Below are 14,044 nucleotides of genomic sequence, written 5' to 3' on the forward strand. Positions count from 1 at the left end.
ACTTTCACCATTTGGATTACAGTATTTAGATTTCAGTTCATTTAAACAGTATTCTAGAACTGATTAATATTAGTATCAAGCTTAACAGTAAATTGTGGCTTACACAGAGGTGCAACTTTATTCTTGCATTCCTCCACAATTTTGCCCTTCCTTTCAACTCCTCACATTCACTTATAATATGTAACTGGATTCATTGCTCCTAGTGAAGGGGGTTTTTTAACTGAATTCTTTGCACAAGAAATTCTAGTTCAACCATGGGAGAATTTACGTTTGTGCTTTTCTTAAAGCGTAACTTCTTTAAAAGACTTAAAATTCAAGGTTTCCCTTCAGCCAACATACACATGCAAAAAACCTCAAACAACAAACACAAACAAAAACATGAGAAGAGTTGCTTGTTGTTTCCAGTTTTCAGATAAACAGCTTTTGTTGCTCTGCAGGAAAATTTCTCACTGTTCTATAGGATGTTAAGAAAGACTAACAAAATACTACAGCAAGGAACCCCCCACAAGAGTCCTGTAATACCAACTAACACTAGTTACTGCTTTAAAATATAAAAATTAATTTATTTCTCTGGCATTAATGTCTCCCTCATTCTTCTTCCCCTAACAGAGTGCATTCCAACAGTCTAAATGGCTCAACTGATAATACGTGGGAAAACTCCTTACACATAGGCGTTTCTTTAAGAACTGCCAAATCCTAATTCCTAAATAAAGCAAAAGCTGGTGGTGATCACAGTGCCATAGCCAGAACTGCAATCCTTCTGCTGAAGCAAGGAGAGATTCTGATGCATTCAGTTACCCGATTTTTCCCTTTCATTTCACAGCTAAAAGTTTACCTTAAGCACTGAGACAGTACAACACATTAGCACTGCTGTGTGACTGTTTTTGCAAATCCACAAGAAACCTATGCCTTTCTCAACAGCTTCACAAGAAATTCTCTGGAAGTACTTTAAAAAGTTTTAAAAGATCAATCTACTGAAAAATTATTTCAGCTGTGTCCTACAAGACACACCTGTGTTAATATGGAGACAATAAAGATTGACTTTTCCTCAGTAAAAAGGAAAGGCTTCCCATTGTATTCACTAAATCTGCAGCTATCAAGTTCTGAGAGTCTGTACCATGTATGCTCAGATCCCAACACAGCTCACAGAAGCCCACCACTGCAATCAGCAGAATGAATGTACACTGATGGGAAGAAACCTAGATTTCAAAAAGCAGCTGTCAGCTTGGCATGCTTATCAGAAAGATCCTCAAGTACTGACCAAGTTCTATCACAAGGAACAGCAAGTCATTGATGAGCCAAAAAGGAGAAACAAACCTCTTCATACAGAGCCCAGCAACAGACCTCAGCTCCGATCAAACAAAAGTGCTCCCACTGAACGCACTACAGTGAAGAGCCTGCTTCTCAATGGCTGCAAATCACACATTCAAAATTGATGTTAACTGGCACCCTTCAGCATGAAGAAAGAAAACAGAAGCCCTGGCAAAAGAAATCAATTCCTGCAACAGCATCCTTTGCTTTAGAGCCCACACAGGACCCCACAAGCACTGCCAAATCATCCTGTGGTCCCATATTACACTTCTCATCTACTTGTAGTGCTGACATACAAGAGTTTTGCTCCTGTCTTGCAACGACACAATTAATTTCTACCTATGAGGGCCATGCCCCTCACAGGTAGATCCTATTTAAGCATCTAAAACTGACAAATGGGGATACTACACTCCTGTGGGATTAAGGGCGATATGGAAAGCACGGAAAATGAAAGACAAGGAGTGGTGACTAAAAAGGAGGAAACTGGAAGAATTTCTGAAAAACAGAATTGCATCCCTCTCCCTCTGACTGACTGGGAGATGAGGCACACTGGCTACAGGCAAGATCCAGACATTTATAGTGCTGTGAGAATTTCTTTTCTGTTCACAGAGGGAAGCGGAGAAAGTTGGTGTCCTTCATCAGAACGAAATAAACTCCTCTGAATTCCTTATCCTTTCCCTTGCAATTCCAAATGCAATATAAAAATCACATGAAAAACTGGACAAAGTTGTGACACAAACTGGAAAAAGGAAGGTAAGGAAGTCCTGCAGTTACATGACGTGGGTCATGTAATACTAAATCACGCTGCTAAGCAGGGAATGATCCCCAACTAGTCCCTCCACAAATCGCATCTCTGAGGTTTGCTGAAGACGTTGTTAGGCAAGATTCCTTCGTTATTGTCATGTGACAAGGTAAAAAGATGGGTAATCCCTTTAACATTGTTTTTCCTTGGGTTTAGCGGGCTTTTTTGTACATCTAAACATCACTTGCAGCAGGGTAAACATTCATGTCTTAAGGTGAGAGTAATTACCTTCAATCTTTAATATGAACTCTAAAATAATGACTTCAAATGATATGGCCAAAAGCAAATTTAGAATTACATATCCGTACACTAGGATATGTATTTATATCTATTTTGTGTTTTCATATGCTTTAGGTGGAGTGTATGAACAATGTTCATACTCATTTTAAAAGTAGCCTTTTGTAACTACAAGTGGCTAAAATCTAAAACACCTTTGAGAGCTGAGTTCTGATGAATACTCTGTAGTCAGAGCTTATTCTAGGGTTAATTTTAAAGGATGTGGCAAAAGATCAGTATTTCAAAAGTACATTTTGAATTCTGCTTCGCACCTGCAGTTATGGCAGAGATGTTATTTTTAAATAGTCAGCAAAGGAGGTTGAATAGTATTTTTTATTGAAACTTGATGTTTCACAGAAATAAAATTGACCAAGTCTTTCAAAGGTGCTCAGTAATGTGCAAATATTTTCTTGTATTGCTGCCTACATCATACATTGTGAACCCTGATTTCCTCTTCTACGCCAACTGAATTTAAAGCATTTTACAGTATCAATAAGATGCTGTACAAATTAATCTTTGATTTTACCTGTTTTACGTGAAAAATAGCTACACAAAATAAAAGTAACAGATGTTTTATGTTTACTGATAGCTTGTGTCAACTTCATCCAACAACAGGCTCCATAAAAAGAACCTGCCAAAAAGTTTCCAAAGGTGGGCTGCAGACAGCAGAGTACCTGGTTTGCACAACACCCACCTGTAATCACTACTCATAACACTCATTCATTCCAAAGAATGCTCTTGGAGTAAAGTATACAGGACTGGGTTAGGCACCTCCAGAGGTTGCGTTCCACCTGGATTCTTTCAGTAGCTCAAAAATACTATTGTGAAAGTCCCAAGGAATTTTTCATAGCTGGAAAGGTTGTCATTCACAGTCTCACCTCAAAGTCCGATGGTTCATCCATTATGTCAAAAGTTTATCATCCAAGTCCTGCTCTGTATCCAGTTTCTAAAGGAAAGCTGCCAACATTGCAACCACCCACCCCAAGTGAAACCTGTGGTGGCAGAATGTGCAGGTGGGCTCTTCAGAAAAATCCCTAACGAAGAGCATTGGAACTGGGACTGCTTAAGGAACCCACATGAGACTAAAACTAAAAATTAAATGCTCAGAAGTCTAATTAGGTCTTGTGAGCCCCCTTTATTACATGCATACAACTTTTATATTGCTTCCACTCTAACTATTCTCCAAGTAGCTCTTCACAGGAAATAAACACCAATTATCAAGATACTCAAAACCTGGAGTCTTTGCAGAGGTGCAGATAACTCCCAGTAGTTTCCAACCCTTGCCCATATTGTATTTTAAAAGAAATTTAAAAAACAATCAATAAAATAGGGCACTATAAAGTTTAAAGTCATTTTAGGTGCCTAGATATACCTAAATTTTCACAGTAAATATAAGCATTACAGATAAAACATTTTACAGCTTGTTGTTTCAACACACTGAAAAAATATAAGTATATAAGCCAGATATCATAACCATCAGGGAAAAAAAAGACAAATCAGTCACGGCACCCTACTCCAAAGAGCAATGGCTGGAGAGAACTTTTTCACTCCTGCCCTTTTACAGTAACACATGGCAAGGGTGATGCGACACACCCCAGCGAGTACACGGGTGATGCTTTTCAAGTACCACTGATACTTTTCCCTCCAAAGGCTCTACTATGGATTTACTGTTTCCTAGGCTTTACAGGACTGCAAGTAAGTTCACGACGGTAATGGCAAACACAATCACAGAATATTCTGAGGTGGAAGGAACCCACAAGGATCACACATTATGCAAAAGCCTTCCATCAAATAAACTCTTGGGAAGAAGATACAGTCTGGAAGGTAAAGGAATGCAAGGGAGCTCTGAATTCAAAGCAAGAGGTTTTCCCATTCCCGTCGCCCCGCTTTTTAAACTTTGCATAAATTTGTGTTAGGTGGGTTCCTGTCGTTACCTAGGGTTTGGTATTTTCGTTTGCCGCTCCATCATCTGCCCCAGGGCTCTGATCAGAGACTGGACATCACCTCGCTGCAGAGATTCTGCTTACAAACAAACCCGCCCTCGGTAGCAAGCAGGGAAAAGCAGGAACGGGGGGGAAAAAAACCGAGAGTGGAAAACCTGGAGAAGTAAATTAAAAGCAGAGGAGGGAAAGGCGGAGGGTGGAAGTGGAAAAAAAACCCACCCAAATCCAACGGAAAGGAAGGAGGGCAGGAAAGGAGGGTGGAGGGCAGGAAAGGAGGGTAGGGGGCAGGCTCTCAGGCGAAACGCTTCAACCCCAGGGTGAGGAGGGAGCTCCAGAAGCGGAGTACCTGGAGTGCCTGGAGTGCCGCCCGCCGCGGGCTCGCTGTCCCACCACGGCTCCTCCAGCGTGTCGCCCATGCCGCCGCCGCCGCGCCTGCGCACTGCCGCGGGGCCGCGCCGCGCCGGGCCGGGCTGCCCGCGCTGCCGGGCGGGCGGGGCGGCGCTGCCCGGGGCACGGCCGCAGCCACCGCAGCTGACATTGACAGTCACACGACAGTCCTCTGAAAGAGAAGGAGGCTTTCAAAGGCATTCTGAATTTTTTTTCCTTTCTTTCTTTTTTTAGTGGAAAATATAGAAGGGAGAGAAACAAGAAAGGTATTAAAACTATTATCCCGTTCTTCACAGCATTCACTTAATTGCCTCAACCCGGGTTCGTACTGTAAAACACCCACTTTCTTGGTTGAGGTAATTCACGTAATCTTTTCCGAGGAGCAGCTGGGCGCCTGCAGAGGGTGCAGTTCCCTCGGGATGCGCGTCCCCACCGGGTGTCTCTCCCCGCTCCCGGCCCGGGCCTCACCTGCTGAGCGCGTCCCGAGCCACGCCGGGGGAGTGGCACAGTGTAAGGACTGCAGTTCCTCGTAAGGCGGCACTGTTATTCCGTGTACAGCCCGCCCCAGTGATTTTTCTCAACTTCCATTGAAGTATACCCTATTTTTTCCACCTTTGAGGATACAGGTGGGTAAGGAGCGTGCATGACAGAGAGCATTAGTGTTGTTCTGCCCAGGATTGTTAATGGACATCACCAAGAGATTTTTAGCCCTCGGAAACGGCGTGAAATTTGTGGATTTTCCCGACTCGCGGAGTACGTCCAATCTGTAGTACATTAAACACCATGGGGGAAGTCACTTAATGATCAAGCCTACATGTGGCAAAGCAGTTCAGCTCTACGAAAACCGAAAACATTCAAAACTCCGACAGCGCGCCTCCCCTGCCCTGTTCCAGGGGCGCTGCGCGGGCGCCCCCTCAGACACCGCCCCCGCCCTCCGCCCGTGCCAGGCTTCCGCGCTTTGCGGCCCGCGCCCTCAGCCCGGCGGCGCGGGGAGGCGGGGACAGGCGCCGGGGAGGGGACGGGCTTCGGGGAGGGGACAGGAGCCGGGGAAGGGACAGGCTTGGAGGAGGGGACAGGCTTCGGGAAAGGGACAGGCTTCGGGAGGAGCGGCCTCGGCGAAGAAACGCCTCCCGAGCGCGCTTTACGGCCGGGCGAGCGGGCACGTCAACAGCTATGGCGGAAGGGGAAGAGGCGCCGCCGCCGCCGGGCAGCTGGTGAGTTATGGGGGTGTGGGCGCCCTCCCTCCCGCTCGCCTCCCTCCCCTCCGCAGCGGGGACGAGGGAAGAGAGGCCGGAGCGCCCTGCCCGCCGCCGCTCTCCCCCCGGGAGCCGCCGCGCTCGGGGCGTGTGCGGGGTCGCGCTGGGAGCCAGCCCGGAGCCCCCCGCAAACGCCGGCGCTGCTCGGCGGCTCCGGCGCCCCAGAGAGGAGGGGCCCGTCAAAACACGGGCGAGACACAAAACGAGGGCCGTGCCCAGCCTGGAGCCAAGCGGTCGCTCCAGTTTAAATGACAGCTTTAATATGCGGTAGGAGCTGCTCCAGGAGTCTGCCTGGAGTGGAGTTGCTTTGTTCAGTTCAGCTTTCCCATTCGCTGCGTGCTTGGTCCCAGGAACAGGTGACAGCAGTGGGTCCTGCCTCGTTTTCTGAATGATTTTGCACCCTCCTTTAGCACAGCTATTTCTTATAATGGATTTTACGTTGAACCTCTAGGACAAGAATAGAGACTATTTCTGGAGCGTGTATAGGATCATTTTGATGGTAACAGCGATGTGATTTTAGTATTTGTTGCATGTGTCTTGACTCAGGATTGCCGAGGCTTAAATAAACACTGTGTTTAAACACTGAAACTATTCTTACTGCATCCAGCACATCCATTTGCGCCTTCACTTTGTTTTTGTCTTTGCGCTTCTGCATTGCATGTGATTTCCTTCTGTGGCTCTGTGCCACACCATTGCTCTTTGTCCTCTCCACGTATATGCTTTTCAAGCAGTCACTTTACAGAGCTGCTTTCTATGATCACTTCCAATCTGATGTTTTTGCTTTTAGGCTCTATTTGGTGTGGCAGATTCAGAGTTTGCTGCAGACTGAGCCTAGCTTCTTTGTGCTTAGTTATCTCACTGTAAAGAAGCCAGAACACACACACAGGTGTAGGTGGAACCTCTTCTTGGTCTAGGTTGGTTCTACAAATACAGCTCTTGGTTAAAACAACTGAGTATGTTTAACTAGAAAATGAAAGTTAGTTGGTGTCATTTTTTATTCTTGTTGTTTTTTGGTTTGTTTTTTTTTACTTTTAGTTACAGCCTCAAAATTTATAAAGCTACTTCTATAAGCACAGTGTTGCATAGACATTATTTCTAAATACAGGCCTGACTGTTGGGCCCTATAATTACAAATACGAGGATGGACTCACTGACAGTGCACTCTTGACACTTTGAAATATAATCCTGGTCATTGAATAAGAGACATACTTCAAATACATCTGGAAAAAATACTTCAGATGACTTCCATTACTAATATTAGAATATTGGTGTCTCCCAGATCACAAAACTTCTCCAGAATTTCTGTTAAGGATGAGGACAAGTGTGTTTCCAGAGACATTTCAAGGCACAGCCTGCATTGTTGATATTCTGATTGGCAGCTTCAAAACTAGAGTAAATTTAATATGCTGATGGTACTAGAAAATGCAAACTTGAAGGCATTTGTTAAAACCGATTTAAGGCTTTATGGGAACAGTTAAAGAGTTTTATGATTAAATGCTACATTAATAGGTGACAGTGCATCCTGTTACTAGAGCTGTGTGCTGTGAGTGACAATGTTGCATTCCTTATTGCCTGCTTAGAAACTTTACATGGCATTTTGGGTTTGTTTTCCTGTTCTGTTTTTTGTTTGTATCCAGTTTCAGTGGAGTATTTGCTTTTTCATTTATCCATAAGTGTTGTCTTGTATTCATGTTTCAATGCTGTGAACAGTTGTTATTAAAAGAGCTTTTTGGTGTAAATTACTACACTATCGTATTTTGAAGTATATAGGATTTCAAATCTAAAAAATACCCAAACATATAATGATCCATATGTATGCCTGAGCCTATTAGGAGCAAAACTGGCAGTGCTGATTCCGTGTCCTCTCTTCACTTCCTTAGGAGGATTAAAAGACAGATGGAATTTTGTGTTCAGAGGCTGTTGCAGCACCTTGAGTGTGTAGAATCCAGATGTGGATCTATCCTCGCTAACATAAAATTCCCTGTTTGTTTTCCCTGTGTTAACTTGTCATGCAGTGCTGGTGTAAGGGGTTTGGGTGAGGGTGTCACAAACTAATTATTAATTAAACCCTTCAATGTGTGTACTGACTGCTTGGTGTTTTGCGCAACAAAACCCAGGGTACTTCGCCACTGCACAACAAAATAAAAAGAAAACCCAGCATCACCACTACCCCAAACTTTTGTATAGAGAAAGATGAGAGTGTAATTTTTTTCTCTTCAGTAGGTACAGGAAATTGTTGTCAACAGTTTTGATTTAAAAATGAGCAAAACCGGATAGACCTTGTTTGCTAAATGTTTCTTTTGAGCTATTTGGCATATACTCAAAAGCTAATTTGGGAAATTGCCAGCACAATTTTGTTCTGGAAGACATATCTGTCCAAAGGTAAGAATGCTGTGAAACACAAAGGAGGCAGGCTACTTTCAAGCTGCTGTAAAGTGTTCTTTGTTTCTTTTTTTTTCGGTCTGCTTATTTGTTTATTTTCCTCATAATTTCAGTTGATGAGTACATCTAGTCAGTAGATTGTATAGACACAAATAAGATGGTCTGTTATTAGTTAAAATGTTTGTAATTGGAAGTTATAGATTTTTCTCTCTTCATTTATCAAGGAAATCGATGATTTGGACCTTATTTTTCTTGTTCAGGTTTTCAAACGGATTAATGGTTATGAATTAATTTCTAAAACCTTTTTGCAAGTGTTTGTTTAATACTCAAGCTTCAGGAAACTTGCTCAAGTAGTGATTTTTAAGATCTGTACTTGGAAAATCAGGACCTGAAGTAACTAAATATAACTGTAACCACAGATGGAATTGTTCCTGTGTGTTTAACGTTGCATTGGAATAACCCATCTTAAGGGACCCAAAATGCACTGCAACTGCCTAAGACAACGGGGGGACAAATCTGGTTTCCATATATCTTTCCCATTCTCACAATCTGGCTAATTAGACCTTGGAGCTGTGGTATTTCTTCTGAAAGCCCATGAACAAGAACAATCCTTTCCAGTTAAGCATGAAATAGAAGAAAAAATGTCAGGGAATTGTTTTTTTCCAAAATTCTGTTGGAGAATAATAGATGGTTCAGTGGTGTGCTGGGTACAATGGCTATTTTGAAGCAAATGTGAGGGATTGATTTTTGTTTGTTTGTTTTCAATAGAGAACAAACACTCATTAATTTCAATTCAATATGGCTCTTGTTGAGGCTTTTTCCTGGTAGTCAGGAAAATCCTGAATTAAAAGTATAATAGCTTCTATAGTAATAGCTTCTAGTAATAACTTCTATAAAAGTATGAAATTGATTGTAATATTCTTAACACTTTATGGAGTTTATTGATCACTTACTATTATCTTTCCTGCTGTTCACATTCCCTTCACTAGTATTTATGAGTGATGATTACCAGGTATCTCAGTCATATACAAGTAATATTTAGAAAAAGTGGCTTAAGCTGAATTCCCAACAGTTGATCAATTTTTCTTGCCACCACCTGACACATCTTAAGTTTAAAAAGGTCCGGTTTAATATCTGTGAAGATAGCTACTTACTGATTATAGTATGTCACCAGACTGGCATGAATGTAAGAGATCCTTCTGTAAGTGTGGAGATGTACTGCAGATACACTAATAGGAACATTTTGTATTATGACATTTTGAACAGTGTATCATGTGGGAATTTACCTATCAGGCCATGGCTCGAGTGTAGAATTCTGGAATTCTACACATCTAACCAAAATTTTGAGTAGCACCTAGGAACAGGCACTGAAGCCATGGCAGAGCAGAAAGTGCAGATGTTCGGGTTGGAGGAGTTTGCCCCTAGGGAGAAGTGCTGCTTTCTGTTCAAAATAAGTGTCATAGCTGTCCATGTGAACAGAAGACTTCCTAGCTGCTCATCACTCATGAAAGACAAGGATCCAGATTGCTAGGGGTTTACTGGAATATTTATAGAACAACGGAGAGAAATGAGGTAAAACAGCGAGTGGACATGTGTTTAAGTGTTGAAGTCACTTTCATGTTTTGTACTTTGCAAGCTAGCCTGAATAAAAGTTTATTAGCGAAGAATTTACTTAATCTTTGAAAAGTCCTTACTTACAGCCTGTGAGCAATCTTGCAGTTGATGGAGGAAATGAGCACCTAATTGAATCACAGCAGAACAAAGTATTTTTCCCCCCACTATTTCGTTTAACTCCTTGTTGGTAATGTATCACATCTCTTCGTGTGGCAGATGGGCATGTCAGTGTCTTGCTTTGTGAGGCATTTGCCTCTCACCTTTACAGTATAGAAAGTGAGGGTGACAGCACGTGGAAGAAGTTTCTGCAAATGTTTAGTATATTGTCAAGCAGAAGAAACAAACATTTGCAGATACCACGCTGAACTCAGTGTTAACCCATGCACAGCTTTTGGAATGCTGGGTACTAGTAACTGCTAGAATTAGTACTTGTGGGTTTGTGAAACATTCTTTGCCAGGTGGTTCTGTAATTAGTGTAGATGTAGTTTTAAGTGTTGTTTCAATTAAAAATTACTTTTTTATTCTCAAAAGAGTTTCTTTGGGTGACATAGAAACAAAGTTAAAGTTTTGCAGTTTAGGACCTTTCTACTAGAAATGGAACTTGTACACAGCTGTTGCATTCATTTCCACATACCTGTGTAATTCTTGGATATAGTTGTATCAGCTGGTTATGTTTTGTGTGCTGTAATTCAAGGCCTGGCTGTTGCTCTCTAGTCTGTTTTTCATACACAGTGTTCACAGAAACGTGCGATATGTTGAAGTGCACCTCATTCTCTCCAGCTGGTGTTTGATGTTGGCTTCTGTTGAAGCTAGATCATCCTAGAGTTCATGCAGTTCTGCTGAGAGCTAGGAGGTCTCTTTGTGTAGATGTCCTGGAAATAATTGAATTTATTCAGTGCTAACCGATCCATTAATTTAACTTTGCAGGCATTGACCATTATGTACACAACTGGACAACAGGATAGGTGATGGAAGTGCAAGTGTGCTTCCATATTCTGTTTTCCCTCCATTTCTGCCTGGAGGAAGGGATTGCCAACCTGTGCAACCTGTATCCCTATACAAAACAGACTTCGGGATTTCTTTGTTTTTGGTGGTTTTTTGTTGGGTTTTTTTTTGTTTGTTTTGTTTTGTTTTTTTTTTGTTTGTTTTTGTGGGTTTTTTTGTTGGTTTTTTTTGTTGGTTTTTTTTTTTTTTTTTTTTTTTTTTTTTGGTTGGTTGGGTTTTTTTGGGTTTTTTTGGTTTTTTTTTTTTGTAATATTAAAAATGTGAGAAAATAAGGCAAGTCAGTCTCTTTGTAATCTATGGTTTTTTTCATCCAAATTTACAAAATTACTTGAAGAAAATGGAGTTGTACCCCAGTGTATACTTGAAATATGATTTAAAATGCAAACCAAAAAGTAGTGACAAAGAAACTGGCTGGTACAAAGCAAGGGAAATGCTTATTCTTCAGACCTGTAAATATTTCAAGAAGGCTTGAGTAAAGCTAGCCAAATATCTGCATACTTTCTTCAAGGTCTAAGATTCTAATCTATTTGTGCAAAAGGATGTTATTTAGAAAATCAGCAATGTGTGTTTGAAGTTTTCAGGAGACCAAGCTTGTGAACCTTTATATGAAGGAGTTAGTTGTGAATATATGGAAATTTAAGTAGCCAGGAGTTCAACAGCTGACATTCTTTTTCTGTGGCTATTTGAATTGACTACATGGTAGGCATGGAGTAATAGAGATTGTACTGATAACAGTTCAACATCTGTTACTGCATGTCTATAAATAGATGTGTTATTCACCAGGAATGCATCTTCCCACGTGAATATCTGGAGAAACAATCCTGTTCTTTGTTTTGCTCTGGCTCTAAACCTCCTGGATGTGTTTAATTCACCAGGTATCTGAAGCAAAGCTTTTCTTAAGGCAGATGTCAGAGCAAGTAGAGAAGAATTAAGAGGATATAGCAAGGGAGAAGTTTTGCCTGTGGGGCCTATGTGTCACTGCCATTGCTGTTTTTCCAGTGAACCTGTTTTGCCACTGCTCTGCTACATGATATTGAAATCCTGAAATCATCAGATGTGGTTCTCCCATTGCTGACAGCATGGAAACATTGAACCAGGCTGCAGAAGCTGTCAGAGAGATTGTAAAGTAATCATTCCTGAATGCTGAGTTCCTTCTTATCTATAATGCTTGGGAACTTTTGTTGTCTTACTACAGCAGTCGTCATTAATGTTTGCCTTGTCAGCTTGTGTATTTTTCTGTTTTCTATGTTAACATTTTTGTATGTTTTAATTCAGACTTGTGCATATGTCCACACTTAAAATACTGGAACTATATAAAAATTTGAGTTTGACTAAAAGGATTTTTCCCATTTTGGGGAAAGGTGAGGTTAAAAGCTGACTGTTCTAAACCTTGGAAATAAGTGTTCTGTTTTCTAGGACATCTAATATTTTATTTAAAATAACTCCACTGTCTAATTTAGGTGCAATGTTTGCTTTGTGTGTGAAAACTTATTGAAATTGAAAGTTGTAAACTGCAATTGTATTTGCATTTTTATGATACGTTTTACAACATTGTCACTGAATGAAAACAAAAAAGCAAATTTCTTTTTTCTTTTATGTAAGTTAAATGGAGTTACAAGCAACCTTAAAGTAGAGGAAAAAATAACATTTTGCAAGCATTTGCTTTTAGTAATTTTCAAGTTGTCTTATACCTTTGCATATGTGTGGGATTTGCCTGACAGTAGCCTTCAGTCTACATAAACATTGAGAAATAGTATAATTGATTTTTTAAATTATGTTTCATTATTTTAGGATAAAAGATCTTGCAGACGCTCTAGAAGAAGGAGGTTGTGATCTTGAAACTGTGAGAAACATCATCCAAGGAAGGCAATTGCCCGCTGATCTAAGGGCCAAAGTCTGGAAGGTAAATATGAGCTTAAATCAAGAAGCAGGAAATGCTAGAAATTGTATTTCATTTGAGGTAAAAGATTTAATTGCCAGGCATCTCTACTACATCTAGAAGAGATGTAGTACTGGGATTTTAATATGCGTCTGTGTTGATTCAGTTTAAGAATAGTTCTCTTTTATTTTTATTTTTTTTAATTACTGGGTTCAGTAATTTAACAACTGCAAAAAGACACTAAAATATTTAGAGGGCTTTCTACTTTTGTTTTCAGATTGCACTTAATGTTGTAGGAAAGGGGGACAGCCTGGCATCCTGGGATGGCTCCTTAGACCTACCTGAGCAGAGTATAATTCATAAGGATTGCCAAGAGCTCATTGGTAAGTTCTGTTACATTTTTAGATCATCTGTGTGAAAACATCTGTATTCTCAGTTGTCTCGAGACTTTTTTCAATTAATTTATCTGAATGATGTTTACATTTTGGAGGAAGCTTTGAGGAGGAAGATGAAAGAGCAGATAAAAATCACTAAGAAACTGTAAGAAAACAAATAGTATCTTAACTGTACACAGACGTTTTGGGAGATGACATCGTGGGAGTTTAAAGTATTAGCTTGTAAATGATAGTTTGCATAGTCAGAAAGCTTTGAGAGATGAAAACATGGTAATTGTTTTCTAAGCTCCATCTTTTAAAGCAGACATTCTTTGTATAATGTCAGGTTTTTATTTGTGGGAGGCCTGGTTCTTAATCTGAAAACCTGCTGTAGCACAAAAAATGCATATAATATTTGAGAGAAGAAACACATTAAACATTTTGGACTTCCAAAACTCTTTTAAAGAAAGCTACTTTTTAATAGCATTTTCAGCTAAAATGCAAGGCTATGTTTGTGCAAGCAAGGGGCTGCCAGGACAGAGGAATAATACTCTGGTGTGTCTGCAAGGAGCAGCCACAGGATCTGCTTGGCAGCTCATTACAGAACTGGTCAAACCCCTGGAGTTTGTCAACAACACTGATAGCAGTGATCACTTGAGGGAATCAATGCTGATAAATCATAAATCAAGATGCATCTCACGACTTCAGTAAGAGAATCTTCTAATTTATTACCTATCACTTTATTTATTCTTGTGCAATCTAAAGTTAAGGCAGAGGATGGAGTTGATGCATGTGTACATACCTACCATTTTTGA

At 40.8% G+C, this 14,044-nt stretch overlaps 3 protein-coding genes across 6 annotated transcripts in view; 2 read left to right on the top strand and 1 right to left on the bottom strand.

Moving 5' to 3' along the window:
• Window positions 1-1,325, top strand: part of LOC134561976 (filamin A-interacting protein 1-like) — a 33,859-nt gene extending 32,534 nt beyond the window's left edge. The window contains exon 4 of the mRNA XM_063419379.1: window positions 610-1,325. Within this exon, the coding sequence (XP_063275449.1) occupies window positions 610-700 (91 nt within the window). The 3' untranslated portion in view covers window positions 701-1,325. The remainder of the gene's footprint in view (window positions 1-609) is intronic.
• The window catches only part of LOC134561973 (uncharacterized protein C3orf26 homolog), a 219,868-nt gene extending 214,983 nt beyond the window's left edge, over window positions 1-4,885 (bottom strand). Inside the window, exon 1 of one of the 3 annotated variants that reach the window (XM_063419371.1) lies at window positions 4,679-4,885. In XM_063419371.1, the coding sequence (XP_063275441.1) occupies window positions 4,679-4,870 (192 nt within the window). In that variant the 5' untranslated portion in view covers window positions 4,871-4,885. The remainder of the gene's footprint in view (window positions 1-4,678) is intronic. The other 2 variants (XM_063419372.1, XM_063419374.1) reach the window with 2 other exon arrangements.
• Window positions 4,886-5,780: 895 nt separating this feature from the next.
• Window positions 5,781-14,044, top strand: part of LOC134561954 (TBC1 domain family member 23) — a 31,875-nt gene continuing 23,611 nt past the window's right edge. For both annotated transcript variants that reach the window (XM_063419343.1, XM_063419344.1), the window contains exons 1-3: window positions 5,781-5,933; window positions 12,768-12,879; window positions 13,133-13,238. In XM_063419343.1, coding sequence (XP_063275413.1) covers window positions 5,893-5,933; window positions 12,768-12,879; window positions 13,133-13,238 — 259 coding nt within the window. In that variant the 5' untranslated portion in view covers window positions 5,781-5,892. The remainder of the gene's footprint in view (window positions 5,934-12,767; window positions 12,880-13,132; window positions 13,239-14,044) is intronic.

The sequence above is a fragment of the Prinia subflava genome, chromosome 25 (genome assembly GCF_021018805.1).
Source record: "Prinia subflava isolate CZ2003 ecotype Zambia chromosome 25, Cam_Psub_1.2, whole genome shotgun sequence".
Classification (NCBI taxonomy): Eukaryota; Metazoa; Chordata; class Aves; order Passeriformes; family Cisticolidae; genus Prinia; species Prinia subflava.